Below are 15,156 nucleotides of genomic sequence, written 5' to 3'. Positions count from 1 at the left end.
GTGTGACTTATGTATGAGGATGACTATGGCTTCATTGAATAAGTTTGACAATGTTCTGCCTGTTTCTATTTTGTGGAGTAGTTTGAGGACTATAGGTATTAGTTCTTCTTTGAAAATCTGGTAGTATTCTGTGCTAAAACCATCTGAACCAGGGTTCTTTTTGGTTGGGATTGTTTTGATGACTGCTTTTATTTTCTTGGGGGTTATAGATCTATTTAAATTGTTAACATGGTCTTGATTTAACTTTAGTAAGTGGTATCTATCAAGAAAATCATTCATTTCATTTAGATTTTCCAATATTGAGGTATACAGGTTTTTGAAGTATGATCTAATGATTCCTTGGATTTCCTCAGTGTCTGTTGTTATATCACCCTTTTCATTTCTGATTTCATTTATTTGTCTCTCTCTCTGTCTCTTAGTTAGTTTGGCTAAGGGTTTGTCTATCTTGTTGATTTTCTCAAAGAACCTTTTCTTGGTTTTGTTGAGTCTTTGTACTGTTCTCTTTGTGTTAGGTCATTGATTTCAGCCCTGAGCTTGAGAATTTCCTACTGTTGACTTCTCTTGGGCATATTTGCATCCCTTTTCTCTAGAGCTTTCAGGTGAGCTATTTAAGTTGCTAATATGGGTTCTCACCACTTTCTTTAGAAGGTACTTACTGCTATGAACTTTTTCCTGAGCACTGCTTTCATTGTGTCACATAAGTTTGGATAAGCTGTGCCTTCATTTTCACTGGAGTCTAGAAAGTCTTTAATTTCTTTCTTTATTTCCTCCCTGACCCAGTGGTCATTAAGTACAGAGTTGTTCAGTTTCCATGAGTCTGTTTGCATTATTTTGTTTCTTTTGTTGTCAAAGTCTAGCTTTAATCCATGGTGGTTTGATAGAATACAAGGTGTTATCTCAATTTTCTTGTATTTGTTGAGGTATGCTTTGTGTCAGAACATATGGTCAATTTTGGAGAAGGTTCCATGCTAAAAATAAAGTATATTCTTTTGTGTTTGGATGGAATGTTCTGTAGATATCTTTTATGTCCAGTTGACTCATAAAGTTAGTTTTGATATTTCTCTGTTTTGTTTATGTCTTGATAATCTGTCTATTGGTGAGAGAGGTGTGTTGAAGTCTCCTACTATTAATGTGCTCAATGTGTAGTTTAAGGTTTAGTCATGTTTCTTTTGCAAATGTGGGTGCCCTTGCATTTGGGGCATACATATTCATAATTGGGATGTCATCTTATTTGATTTTTCCTTTGATGAGTATGAAGTGCCCTTCTCCATCTCTTTTGACTAATTTTGGTTAAAATCTGTTTTATTAGATATTAGAATAGTTACTCCAGCTTTCTGCTTGCTTCTTGTGTCTGTTTGGAAAACCTTTTCCAGCCATTTATTCTGAGGTAATTTCCATCATTGTTGCTGAGGTGTGTTTCTTGTATGCAGCAGAATGATGGGTCCTGTTTTTGCATCCATTCTGTTATACTGTGTCTTTTTATTGGGGAGTTGAGGCCATTGATGTTGAGAGATATTAATATCCAATGGTTGTTGATTCCTGTTATTTTGATGTTGTTGTTGTTGGTGGTGGTATGTGTGTATGTGTGTGTGTGTGTGTGTGTGTATGTGTGCCTCCCCTCTTTTGGTCTTGCTGATTTGGGGTTATTTCCTGTGTTTTCCTGGAAGTGATTAGCCTCCTGAGGTTGGAGTTATCCCTCTAGTATCTTCTATAGAATTGGGTTTGTGGATTGGTATTGTTTAACTTTGTTTTGTTGTGGAATATCTTGCTTTCTCCCTGTATGGTGATTGAAAGTTTTGCTGGGCTGACATCTGTGTTCTCTTAGTGTCTATAAGCCCTTCTTACTTTTACAGTTCCTGGTGAGAAGTCAGGTGAAATTCTGATAGGTCTGCCTTTATATGTGACTTGGCCTCTTCCCCATGCAGCCTTCAGTAGTCTTTTTTTGTTCTATGCATTCAGTGTTTTGATTATTATGTGACAGGAGAATTTCCTTTTTCCATCCAATTTATTTGGTGTTCTGTAGGCTTCTTGTATGTTTATAGGTTTATCTTTCTTGAGATTGGGGAAGTTTTCTTCTATGTTTTTGTTGAAAATATTTTCTGGGTCGTGGAGCTTGGAGTCTTTTCCTTCTTCTATTTCTTGTTTGTTTTCTCTTTTCATACTGTCCTAGATTTCTTGGATGTTTTGTGTCAGAAAGTTTTTAGATTTAACATTTTCTTTGACTGATGTATCGATTTCCTCAACTGTATTTTCTACACCTGAGATGCTCTCTTCCATCTCCTGTATTCTGTTAGTGATACTTTCATTTGTTCTCTTCCATGTGTTTTCCATCCCCAAGATTTCCTAAGGTTGGTGTATTTTTATCATTTCTATTTCAATTTTTTTTAGGTCTTAGACAGTTTTATTCATTTCCTTTTCTTGTTTGATTGTATTTTCCTGCATTTCTTTGAGAGATTTATTTCTTCTTTTAAGGCCTCAATCATTTTCATGACTTCATATTTAAGATCATTTTCTTGTACTGCTGGTGTGATAGTATTCTCATTCTCAGTGTTTGTTGTGGTTGTATAGCTGGGTTTTGGTAGCCCAGTGTTTGTTGCTTGTGTTCTTGTGCTCACCTCTAGCCATTTGGTTGACTTTGGTATTAGCAGGCCTGATAGTCTATGATGGTAGTTAGTTATTTAGGGTTGTAGGTAGAGATATTGGTCCCCAGTGGCCTCAGTCCTCTGGTTTTTCTGCTACTCCTTGATCCATGCTGTTGCTGCTCATTGATCTGTGCTGATCTCTGGGGCCATAGATACGGGTGGGTCCTGAGGAATAGCACAGGCCCAGAAATTTGGTTGTGGGGGCACAGGAAATGTGGTGCACAGAGGGTCCTGGGCCAACATCGCCACTGTTGCTGGTGGGCTGTAGCAGGCCAGTAGATGGAGGAGGGATGTTTACCTGCTGCTCTCAGCTCCCTGCTGGTCTCTGGGTTCACAGATCAATGTGGGTCCCTCGAAATAGCGAAGGAACTCCAGAACATGTGTTTAATTGCTAATTTTTCTTCATGTCAGTCATTCCAAGGTAATTTCTTAAAATTACATAATTAAGGCCTTTCACTAGAATGTCTGTAAAACAAAGTATTATAAGTCTTTTGGGAGGGTGATGTTTTCTATTTGGAAGCTATGTTTATATTATTTTGGACTCCACTTTTTTCAAGTAATTCTTATTTCTCTAAGTTTATATAACTAAAGTTTTCTGAATTCAAGTTCTTTCATATAAATAATCACATGAAAATTCATTAATCTTAGATTGCTTAGTTAATTTCAATGCATGTACTTTTGGCTTTCCTTTATTAGAGATACATTTGGAAGGGACCTCTTTTTCAAATAGGTTGACTGTTGATAGGAATGAGTTCCAGGTAAAGAATATGAAACTAAATGTTTTTTGTAAGTGAGAGAATAAGAGTATCCCCTCTAAATTCATTTTTGGTTGGCAGTATTTTCACTCTTTGTGGGTAAACTCTAATAAGCAGTTTTGATCTTTTCTCAGGAAACACTCTAAACATCACTTGAAAAGCATCTAGCATCATGGAGAGAGACCAGGAAGAAACTGTGAAGGCCAGACTACTCTACCATGATGTCTGCTTGGCAGCACAGCGTCTTGATCTTTTCCTTCAAAAAGAAAATGCCCACAAAGAGGTGTTCAAGCCACACATCCTGGCTCTCAGAGAGTTGGTTCAACAAGCCTGCATTAAACTCATGTTCCTGCATCCAGTGGTGTATGGTAGGAAGGCAGAAGAGCTCTTGTGGAGAAAAATATACTCTGATGTTATCATGCTGCACATGAAGACCAATAAGAAACAAATGGACACTTTCCACCACTGGGGAGGTCCCCTGCAGGCTCACTTGAAGGCTGGCCTCAAGTTCTATGAACATCTCTTCCTGTTCCTTCAGGGCCACTATGAGCTGAGACTACAGAGCTACATAGACTGGCCTCACAATGCCATCCACTTGATTGGCTGTAAGAAAGTGGGATCTACATCAGCCGAAGAGGCTTCGTGGGCCCGCATGGCCTGTCATCGCTGTCTACTCTACCTGGGAGACTTGTTCCGTTATCAGCATGAGTTCCTAGACCTGGCCACCAAGAACTTGGCAGAGAGGTGTTACTACAGAGCCTTGTCAGTGGCCCCGCACATGGGAATGCCCTTCAACCAACTGGGTGCTCTCATGGGGAGTAAGTATTATGACCTTGAAGCTACATACTATTATCAGCGCTGCCTCTATTCTGAAGTACCCTTTAAAGGAGCAGCTTGGAACCTCAAACGGCTCTTTGACCATGCAGGAAAGAGATACAGTTGTTTAAAGAGGTACCAGGGAAGGAAACTATCTCGTAGCCAGAGGCAATGTTGGGACAACAAAAGGCTTCTGGTTAGCTTTCTTTACCTTCAGAGCCTCCTGCAGCCTAAGAAAAAATTCAAAGCTGCAAGGCTGATAGCCCTGTGCCAGCTGGTTCTTGAAGACTTCCGTCTCTGTCTTTCCTATCGGCCATATCAATCTGGCCTGTACCAGTCTCCCAAAGAAGATAAACCGCCTAAAGGCTATCTGTTTCTCCCGGACTTCCTCATCTTTCACATGGTGGTTCTTTGCCTCATGAATGTGCACAGCCTGAGAAAATCAGGCTCAAAACAGCAAAAGCCAGCTGTCATCTTCACCTTGACTCTTTTCTCTTATCTAGTACAACACGTGAACACACGAATTCAGGCTGAGCTGCAGAAGAGGAAGTTGATTCCGGAAGAGGATTCTCCCAGTGGTGGATGTTGGGAGAAAGAGCCTGGAAAGGACTATCAAGATTTTACATCTCTTGGGCTTCAGAACAGAAACTCTCAGAAAAGCCATGTGTGGTCTGGTATTTATGCAGAAAGTGAGGCCAATTTTCATTCCTGCTGTGACTCAGATGAGACAGAAGAGGAGGAAAACTCATCCTTAAGCTCCCAGGTCCAATCAGACACGAGCAGTGAAACATCCCACTCAGATGCAAGTGATGAAGAAGGGAGTGGCTCCTTGAGTTCAGATGCAATTCAGAAAAGTGGAGGTACTTCTAAACCTAAAGCTGCTCATTCCAGAAACAAATTGAAGACATATGTACCTCCTGATAGTCTCCTTGATCTTTTGAAAACAACCATTTCTTCTAGCCTGCCAGCTCCTTTGAGCCAAAAACTCCAAGGAAAACATGGCTTGTCCCTGGCTCCCATCTGTAGTCATAATGTTCTGACATCTCAGACTGAGCCAAGCCCTGCTGTTGGCAGTTCTTTGGGCACGGAAGGTGAGATGAGCAGGTTTCCTGAGACGGAGTTCCACACGGGTTCCTCTTGGGATCGGAGACCCTCCATTGCCCAGAACAATCTCCAGACTACTCAATGGAAACTGGACATTCTTTCTGCGGAGGGACTGTTGCCTACTATCAAGGTGATCCTGAGCTGGATCCGTAGCAATCATAGCCTCATCCTGTCACATTGGAGGAGCGTATTTAGTTTGTGGGACCACCTCTGTGTTCTGCTGAACCTGCTACCCTCAGTAGGAGACCTTCAGCATCCAGGCCTTGGCCTGTCTCACCATCTCCAGGACTTGCTGCAGAGCTGTCAATGGCCACATACTCCCAAGTACCTTCAGCTCCCTGAGGACATTGCCCTGTTCCAACAGGCTCCCCAAGAGTCCCAGTGGAGTACAGGCTTAGGACAGAATGCACCTCCACTCACCAGCCTGGAGGAAGTTATTGTGCGTATCTGTTTCTTCAGAAGTTTTGGTCACTTTGCAACTAGACTCCCAGGACAGTTCCTGAGGTTTGACTCTAAGCTGCGTGTCTTTGTGAGCAGCAGTATCGAAAGGTCAGAAAACGCACCTCAGCAGCTTCCAAGAACAACTGAAAGAATCAGGTTTTCCAAAGGCATAGTCCAGCTCTGGCTTCAGCGTGAAGTGGCATTGCTAGAGAAGACCCTCCGAGGTCCCCAGACTCGGTCCGTGTTGACCCCTTATCTGTTTCCTGATCCCAGAGCCCTCTGCGAGCATCTTTCAGTCATACAAAAACTAGCCACTAGTGCTAAGTTTTTTCTTATCATACCCAAGATCGTGGTTGACACATTGTACATCCTAAAATGGGAAGACCACAGGGCCTTGGAAGCTATCACTTTTCTAGAGGATGAGTTAAAGAGAAGGAACCAGTACATTCTCTGCCAGTCCTTTGTGTCTGAAAGGTTGGTAAGGCCCAGGATGACTAGACCAGATTCTGATGCCTGGGACCTCTTCAATATTCTTGAGTTCTGCAAAAGTCTGTTGGACTCATCCAGACCAGGGACACTGGATCCCAGCAGTATGGTGACCATCATTACTGGCATCTGTTTGGAACACCCTAGAAATTTCCCATACCCATTGCAGTTGGTGTTGGGGATGGCCACTGAAGCTGGTGTGGAAATCAAGAATATCCTGAGTTTTCACAAAGAATGGAAGGTGATCAGTTGACATGTTAACACTTTTCTGGTCCTTGTCCTTCAGTGCTTATAACTCTAATTTAGTGTGTTTCTCCCTCATAAACACCAAACTCTGAGGTAGTCATTGTGTACATGAATATTTATGTCTACTGATAAGTAGAATTGTAGTGTACCAGCTTTCAGAAGCCTTTCTGTTTCATTCTTGGCCATATCAGCTCTGTATTATGCTTCCTCTGGATAAAAAATTTCAAGATTAACTCACTGATTAGTGATCCCATTAGTGATTTGGCAAAGCAGCAAATCCAGGTGTTATTTCTGTGTCCAAATACAGCTTTATGGACCTTGTGATGTACTTAGCTCTGTTTTGTGACATGCAACTTTTATGTATATTGTTTTAATTTGGTGGGGCCAGCTCTATTATTGAAGGCACACCTCTACCACTTATGAAACTCAATAAATGCAAAGCTAAAATTTCATAGTGCTGGTTGTAGTGTTTTTGAAAAACTATTTTATTTGGGTTTCTAATACCTTTATCTCTCTTCCAACCCTTATCCTTATGTACTCCAATCCCTTCTAACACCCCAACACCAGGTAGGAGAGAAAGAAGGTTACTGGGGAGAGGGGGTATAGTTCTCTTTTGATGCTTCCTGCTGGTTAGGGTTATTGGGTTCCTTGGCCAAGTCCAATCTTTGTTTCAGGATATCGTCAACTTTTTCTCATCAAATTGTATCAGCAGCAACCAGGGGCATCAGTGGGAACATTCTTTCTCAGAGCCCCCCAAAACTCTTGGATTCCGGCATTTATTCCCTCTCAGAGTCCTCAGAATTTAGCTATCTGCAGCTGGTAAAGAGCCATCTCAGAGCCCACATGAGGCAAATAGTTTGCTGCTGTGGACTATCTGAATCAGAGCCACATCCCACACCTGAAATTAAAACAAGACCATGTTTACATAACAACTGAGTTTTTAAAGACACCAAAACTTCAACTACAGCTGGTGATGAGTTTTGTTGGTATTTCTGGTCATGTCTAAGTAAGCATTATTGTAATAGCTTCCAAGATTGGTAGATTCCATTATGCTTTTGGTAAGTTGAGAATACATATCACACAGAACAACTTTACCCCTTTAACCCACATCTGCCCCCCCCAAAAAAAATCTTCAACTTTCCTTGTTGTGGAATTGACCCTTGCTTTTTCCTGGTCCATGGTATCTTTTGGAAGCTGTTCTCAGTCTGCTGCTTGACCTGGAATGCAGGAATGCAGGAAACAAGTTGGGAATTCTTTCAGGATCACATATTATGAAGGTATTCCTGCCCTCTTTGTCCAGTGGGGCTCCCCAGAAACTCAGCCTCATTCCATTTGCTTCCCTCAGATGCAGAGAAGGCTCACATTCCTTACACCTCATTCCTGGGTTCTTACCAAATTTCTCTGTAATTCAAACTTTTAGTCCCTCTCCCCATTTCAAGTTTAAACTGCTTTGGTTAATTAGATTCATTAGAAAATTTTAGCAAATTTAAAGAAAAACTGAAATATCTCACCCAAACATTACCACTTCCGATATTATATCTCTTCTGCTTCTCTTGAATCCAATATTAATTATATAGTTTTAAAAAAATATAGGATAAACATACTAAAATCTGTAGTACTAAAGGAGTTAAACAACAAGGAGGACCCTAGGAAAGAGGCTACACCTCACTCAGAAGGAAAAACAGGATAGACATCCAAAGTAGGAGAAGACAAGGAACAGGATAGGAGCCTTTCACAAGGGACCTCTGAAAGACTCTACCCACACGAGTATTGAAGGAGATACTGAGACTCATATCCAAACTTTGGGCAGAGTGCTGGACTTCTCTCTTAAAGTCTCCATTTCTCCAACAAACATTAAGCCAGTAAGTCACCTACTTGCCTTGCTTTTTTCTTAGACATTTTTGAGCCCCTACATTCTGGCTTCTGTACTCGTGGCTCTGTTGGAAATGCCCTCACCAAGATGACTCCCATGCAGAACAGCTGACAAATTTAAATTCTTCATGTGGGTGGGGATATAGTGCCAGAGGGTTTAATTATCATTCATGAGCCTCAGGTTTAATCTTCACTGAAACTTTGCCATTAATTAATCTGGAAACTCTTCAAAGGAAGAAGAATCAAGCTTGTTATTTTTTTTTATTCCTCTAACATTTTACCCAATTTCCTCTTCTCATCAGTGATGTTTGATAGATGTCTCACACAAAATTCAGCATCTTTCCCCAATGAAGCACAGCTTTGGAGCCCAGAAATTCATTGACTTTCAAAAGAAGGATCTTTTGAATCATTCAGAGATTACATGGTATTTCAGAGGATTCAGTATATGGTTGCTTTGTCACTGGTGCTTGGGCAGAACATCATGGTAGTGGCAGTTGGTGCCATCTCCCCATGGATGGAAAACCATGGCATGATTTTCTGAAGAAGTCAGGACTGTCCAGTGCATGAAAAAATATTGTCATTAGCCAAAGCTTCTGCTTCAATGGTCTGACTGTTTCCTAACATTCTTCTTACTCTAGAATGTAAGAAGCCATCATGTTATATAGAAGAGTAAAGTGAAATCAATGTAAAGCCCTGCAGCTCCTATTATCAGTACCAAAAAGCTCACAATAGTCAATTATGCCTTTGATGTCTCTGGATGTCAGGGACAACTGAGAGGTCAACTTGTGGGGAACTGAAAACAACTGTCCTCTTGCCCTAGCCTATTATTCCACTTTTTGATGTGTGTTCCTTTTATTTTTATTTAATCATGTGAATGCACCACGTGTGCTAATTCTTTTTTCTTTTAATTTATTACAATTTATTTTTTATTTATTACAGTTTATTTATTTTGTATCCCAGCTTGAGCCCCTTCCTCATCCCCTCTCAATCCTGCCCTCCCTCCTTCTTCTCCCCCTATGCCTCTCCCCCAGTCCACTGATAGGGGAGGTCTTCTTCCCCTTCCGTCTGACTCTAACCTATTTTAACACTTTATCTATCTTGTCTCAGGGTAGGCAGAATTCTCGTAACCCTGACAGGAGATTGCAGCTCTGCTTTCAGATATTCTTTACCTAAGAAGTAATTGCTTTAAGTGTGAAGACACTAGGTTGTCTTTACAAGGAGAATTTTATGTTTGGGTTGGAGCAAGTTTGAAGGTAAGTTATGTTCAGATAACAACTACAGCTAAATAGTTCTTATATATGTGTTATAGTGTATAAATCTCTGTTTTACTACAATGTATTTTATAGGAACAAAGAAATATTATGCTTCAGTCATATATTTTCTCTTTTGAATTTAAGCCTTATATTTTCATTTGCTTTCTATACAACTCTGCTGATTTTTTTCATATATCTGGACTTAATATATCTAGAAATAAAGTCATTATTTTTACAGGTAATAGCTCATTTCCCCTGCAGTCTTCCTCAATGAAAACAACTTATAAATAAATACACATTTGTATATAGAAAGACAAAACATATATATTCTTCTCAAGGAATTAGTTTAAGGCTGACAAATATGAGTTCTATGAGTCTTGAATAGAAGCTGATTCTTTAGTCTTAAGGCAGAATTTCTTTTTTTTTTCCTCTGAGACACCATAATTCTGTTTCTGATGCCCTTATAGTCTTTCGACTGATTGAGTGATGCCCATTTTAATCGGTTGAAGTAATAATCTCCTTTACATAATATAAATGCCCATAAATGTTAAGATATAAAAGTTATCGTCACAAAAATTTTGATATTCAGTTAAAATTTTTGCACTATAGCATAACTAACTTAATATGAAAAAATAAGTGATATACTTCAATAGCAATATCTTAATGTTTGGAGTAAATATGTAACTAATTATAACATCTTAGGGATGATTTTTAAAATATCAATACCAGATAATATGTTTATTGAAGTGGCTTCATGAAAAGAAATTCCAGTCCTCCAAGGAGATGCTGTTATACTCTCATGTGCCAAATGAAGTTTTTAAATTAATTTATTTTTTTATTAATTACAGTTTATTCACTTTGTATCCCAGTTTAGCCACTTCCCTTGTTCCCTCCCAATCCCACCCTCCCTCCTCTTCTTCTTCCATGCCCCTCCCCGAGTCCACTGATAGGAAAGGTCCTCCTTCTTTTCCCTCTAACCCTAGTCTATCAGCTGTCATCAGGACTGGCTGCATTGTTTTCCTCTGTGGTCTGGTAAGGCTGCTCCCTCATCAGGAGGAGGTGATCAAAGAGCAGGCCACTGAGTTCATGTCAGAGACAGTCCCTCTTCCCATTACTAGGAAACCCACTTGGAAACTGAGCTGCCAAGGGCTACATCTGTGCAGGGGTTCTAGGTTATCTCCAATCATGGTCCTTGGCTGGAGTATCAGTCTCAGAAAAGACCCCTGGGCCCAGATTTTTGGTCTCCTAGTGGGTTCCTGTCCCCTCCAGGTCTTACTAACTCCCCCTTCTTTCATAAGATTCCCTGCCCTCTGCCCAAGGTTTGGTTATGGGTCTCAGCATCTTCTTTGATACCCTGCGAGGTAGTCTTTCAGAGGCCCTCTGTGATAGGCTCCTGTCCTGTATAAACAAAGTGTTACAGAATGGGAGAGGAGATAATGACAGTGCCTGTAGAACCACACAGAAGGAAAGTCTTTATTCAAAGTTCTGAGTGATCATTCATTGTCTCTCTAATCCAAGTCCTCTTCAGCACAAGTTTACAAATTGCTACATCTTCCCAACTGGTCTCTGACTGAACTCCATTTTTTTTTTACCTTCATCTTATTTCTTCATCATTTTTTTCTTTTGCTCTTCATCTTGCCCTTCTCGGTTAAAGTACAAAAATGGCTTAGTGCTCACATGTAAAGTCCGTATGTATTATGTAAACAGCTCAGGACTGGATGACTGTAGTAAATTTTGTAGCTCCAGCCATCATTTCTTTTACTCTAATATACACATTATTTTCTAGCCACAATAGACAGCTACACTAATCCATGCTCTTATCTACATTTTAAAAAAATTTTCATATCCAAGCATTTACAATCAATAGTGGATTCCCTGGAACTGGATAGCTGTGGGCTGCAATGTAGGTTTTGGGAACTAAACCTGGGTTTTCTACAAGAGTAGTGAGTACACTTAACACTGAACCATCTTACCAGCCCCTTTACTGAGTTATGATTAAGTTGATCTCTTTGAGATTGGTTTTTTTCAGGAGTTATTTATTTCAAAGTATAAAGGCAGTCAAATAGAATAATATTGGAACTTTATAAAGGAATGCAAACATCAGTGTTATTTCTGAGCTGCTTCCTACATTTGTGCCTTATGGACCCTTTGTCCATGGAAGACATGACTCATTCTATTATGAAACCATATTTATATCATTCTGTAGATTTTAATTCTTTTTCTCTTTGTCTACGAATAAAAGAAGAAATACTTTTTGCTCACAGACTAAGAAAAACATGTATATTCCTTTCTTGTTTAATCTGTTAAATCAAGGTTAAAGTATATAAAAATCTGACAGCTTTCTGTTAGCTATTTTATTACATGATCCTTTATCATGTTGTCTCATGTATATCAGAAATTGAGGTTTAAATGACAGTAGGAACTGTTTTGACCACTAGTGTCACTTAGTTTTGTTTCTTTCTTTAAATTTTTTTTATTAATTATTTTTATTTATTACAATTTATTCATTTAGTATCCCAGCTATGGCCCCCTCCTTCATCTCTTCCCAATGCCACCCTCCCTCCATCTTCTCCCCCTATGCCCTTCCCTAGTCCACTAATAGAGGAGGACCTCCTCCCCTTCTATCTGACCCTAGCCTATCAGGTCTCATCAGGACTGGCTGCATTGTCTTCCTCTGTTGTCTGGCAAGGCTGTACCTCTCAGGGGGAGATGATCAGAGAGCCTGCCACTGAGTTCCTGCCAGAGACAACACCTGCTCCCCTTACTAGGGAACCCATTTGAAGACTGAGTCTATGGACTACATCTGAGGTTTTAGGTCCTCTCCATGCATGATCCTTGGTTGGGGTTTCAGCCTTTACAGGGCCCCTAAGGCCCAGTTTTTTTTTTTTTTTTTTTTGGTTTTTTTTTTTTTTTTTTTTTTTTTTTGGCTTTGTTGGTCTCCTTTTGGAGCTCCTGTCCCCTACAAGTCTTTCTATCTCCCCCTTCTTTCATAAAATTCCATTGATTCTACCTAAAGTTTGGCTATGAGTCTCAGCCTCAGCTTCAATACCTTCATCAGGCTTTCTATGGTAGATCAAAAACTCAAGTGACAACACATTCTAGAGAGGATGTGGAGAAAGGGAAACTCTCCTCCACTGCTGGTGGAAATGAAACCTTGTAAAACCACTTGGGAAATCAGTCTGGTGCTTTCACAGACAATTAGGAATAGTGCTACCTCTAGATCCAGCTATACCACTCGTAAACGTATTTCCAAAATATATTCAACTATACAACAAGCACATTTGCTCAACCATGTTCAAAGCAGCTTTATTCATAATACAGAATCTGGAAACAACCTAGATGTCCCTCAATGAAGGAATAGATACAGAAATTGTAGTTTTGTTTCTTAACGGTACATAAAATAAGTTCCTTAAATAATATAATTATGTTGTATAAGGATATTTAAGATATACAAAGAGAAAATATGATAGTCATAAAAAACTTATAGAGAAATGTTGCAGTAAAGTAGTCTATAGAGTGAACAACATGGCAACTTACTGACAAATGCCAAAAGATATATACATATATATCCTCATATACATATTTATGTGTATGTTGTTATTGACTAGATGCATATAAATAGGAAACAGTACATGACAAGTTAGCACTGTGATGTTTTGAAATATCTTCACTATTAATGCTAATCTAAAACAACCTTAAGGAAAAGTAATAAAACCCATAGTTGCCAAATTAAATTTTATATGCAAAAATAAATTATTCCTCTCATTTTAAGTTTTCCAGGAACACTTTTGTGGTGGTTGACTTACTTTTCTGCTGCTGTAACAAAATACTCAGTAATATAGTTTAAGGAATGAATGGTTTATTTTGGCTCACAGTTGGAAACCTCAATCCCTGGAAGTTGTTACAAAGAAAGAAAATCCCAATCCTTTGATTTTACTGATAAAGGCTCAGGAGCCATATCCTGGGGTAAGAACCTACTAGCTCAGAGAGGCAGAGAATGTACCCAGCTGACCGTCCTACTCAGCTCAAGTCCCAAAAAGAAAAAGCTAAAAGCCAAATGCTCCTTCTTCTCAATGTTGTCTCAAATTCCCATTTCACAATGTCCCTCCTTTTTGTTTGACCTCTGTCATCTGGTTTGTTACTTTGCCTCTTGGCCTAGGGTGTACCTTATTTAGCTCTTGGATTAAAGGTGTATGCTAGGGCTGAAGCAACACCACAAGTACTTGTTTAGAGTAAACAGAAAGCTTCTAGGTTAAAGGTGTGTGTTAGGGCCAAGGCACTCCACAACTAGAAACAGGTTGCTATAGCTCACAGTCTCAGGGTTCCTGATGGGATCAGGAGCTTTATGTCACATTGTATCTGCAGTCAAGATACTCTGTCCAGTTTGTCCTCTCCATTCAGCTATGGACCACAGCCCATGAAATAGCACTGCCAGCATTTAGAGTAGCTCTTACTTTCTTATTTAAATCAACCTAGAAACCCCCTTCACAGTTTCTTTTAGAGCTTTGGCTCCTAGGTAATTCTAGATCTGTCAAATTACTCATCAAGATTAATCCTCACAATGGTGCTGTTTAATCTTTTCTACTCAGCTTATACTTATGTCGTTCTCAAATAAAAAGAGGAGATAATCAACTACAGATGTACATTTCTGAAGTCAGTGTGAAGTAAAAATAAATTGTTACCAGACAAAACAGCTTGTCTATTTTAAGAATAAATAATTAGTTCCACTGCAGAGCAAGGTAACCAAAGTCTTCAGCAATTTACTATATAGTACAAAATAACTAGAATTAGTCATTGATTTCCAACTCCCTGAAATTGTGCTTGTTTCAAAGAGATGAATATACCTATTTCGCTGATTCAATTATGTTATTCATTGTATATGTCTCAGATATTGTGTATCTCTCATAAATAAATACAGTATCAAGTACAAACAAAAAGTAAATATTTACAGGGATCATAAGGATGAAGAAAGTTGTTGTTTTTTTGTTTTTTTTAAATAAGGCAGAATGCCACAGGTAATCCACTGTATTTTCTAACAAAATGAGGCTATATGTGACGGGGTGCACTTACTTGTAAGCAGCTATCTTTGATTTATCTGCATGGTACCCTATTTAAGTACTCCCACTCTCTGCACTCTGACAACTCAGTGTCAGGAAGGAAAGCTGGCATTGTAGTGGGAACAGATGTTCAGTCACTTCCTTCCCTCTAGCTTGCCTAGAGCTGTCGATAAAATTAGCAGTCTATACTAACACTGAAGTTTTGGAACATTGCCTCAAAAAACTAACATTTAGAGTGAGACTGTGGTTCAGAAATCCTATACCAAGTGGAATCGCCCTTCTTGCCTCTAATTGAGTGCAAATATTGGGAAAAGACAGATTCTGTGGTCATGTTATAGTAATTTTTTTTAATTGTTTGAGAATGTAGACTCTGCTCACCAATGGTAAATAGTGTGTACATATTACTTCTGTGTATCTAGCCGTCTTTTTTTCTGTTTTCTGGGATAAAAATCTCTGAACTTTGCTGATGATCCACTGCATGCTT

At 39.4% G+C, this 15,156-nt stretch overlaps 1 protein-coding gene across 31 annotated transcripts in view; it reads left to right on the top strand.

Annotated features, from left to right (window-relative positions):
* Positions 1-6,943, top strand: part of LOC110566038 (nonsense-mediated mRNA decay factor SMG5-like) — a 150,148-nt gene extending 143,205 nt beyond the window's left edge. For 29 of the 31 annotated variants that reach the window (XM_060389454.1, XM_060389433.1, XM_060389442.1 and 26 more), the window contains one exon: positions 3,532-6,943. In XM_060389454.1, coding sequence (XP_060245437.1) covers positions 3,570-6,497 — 2,928 coding nt within the window. In that variant the 5' untranslated portion in view covers positions 3,532-3,569 and the 3' untranslated portion in view covers positions 6,498-6,943. Of the gene's footprint in view, positions 1-512; positions 600-3,531 lie in introns of all 31 variants that reach the window. The other 2 variants (XM_060389446.1, XM_060389465.1) reach the window with 1 other exon arrangement.
* Positions 6,944-15,156: the final 8,213 nt, after the last annotated feature.

This window comes from Meriones unguiculatus, chromosome 8 (genome assembly GCF_030254825.1).
Source record: "Meriones unguiculatus strain TT.TT164.6M chromosome 8, Bangor_MerUng_6.1, whole genome shotgun sequence".
Lineage (NCBI taxonomy): Eukaryota > Metazoa > Chordata > Mammalia > Rodentia > Muridae > Meriones > Meriones unguiculatus.
Note: the sequence above shows the minus strand (reverse complement) of the source record. Positions and strands in the feature narration are given on the sequence as shown.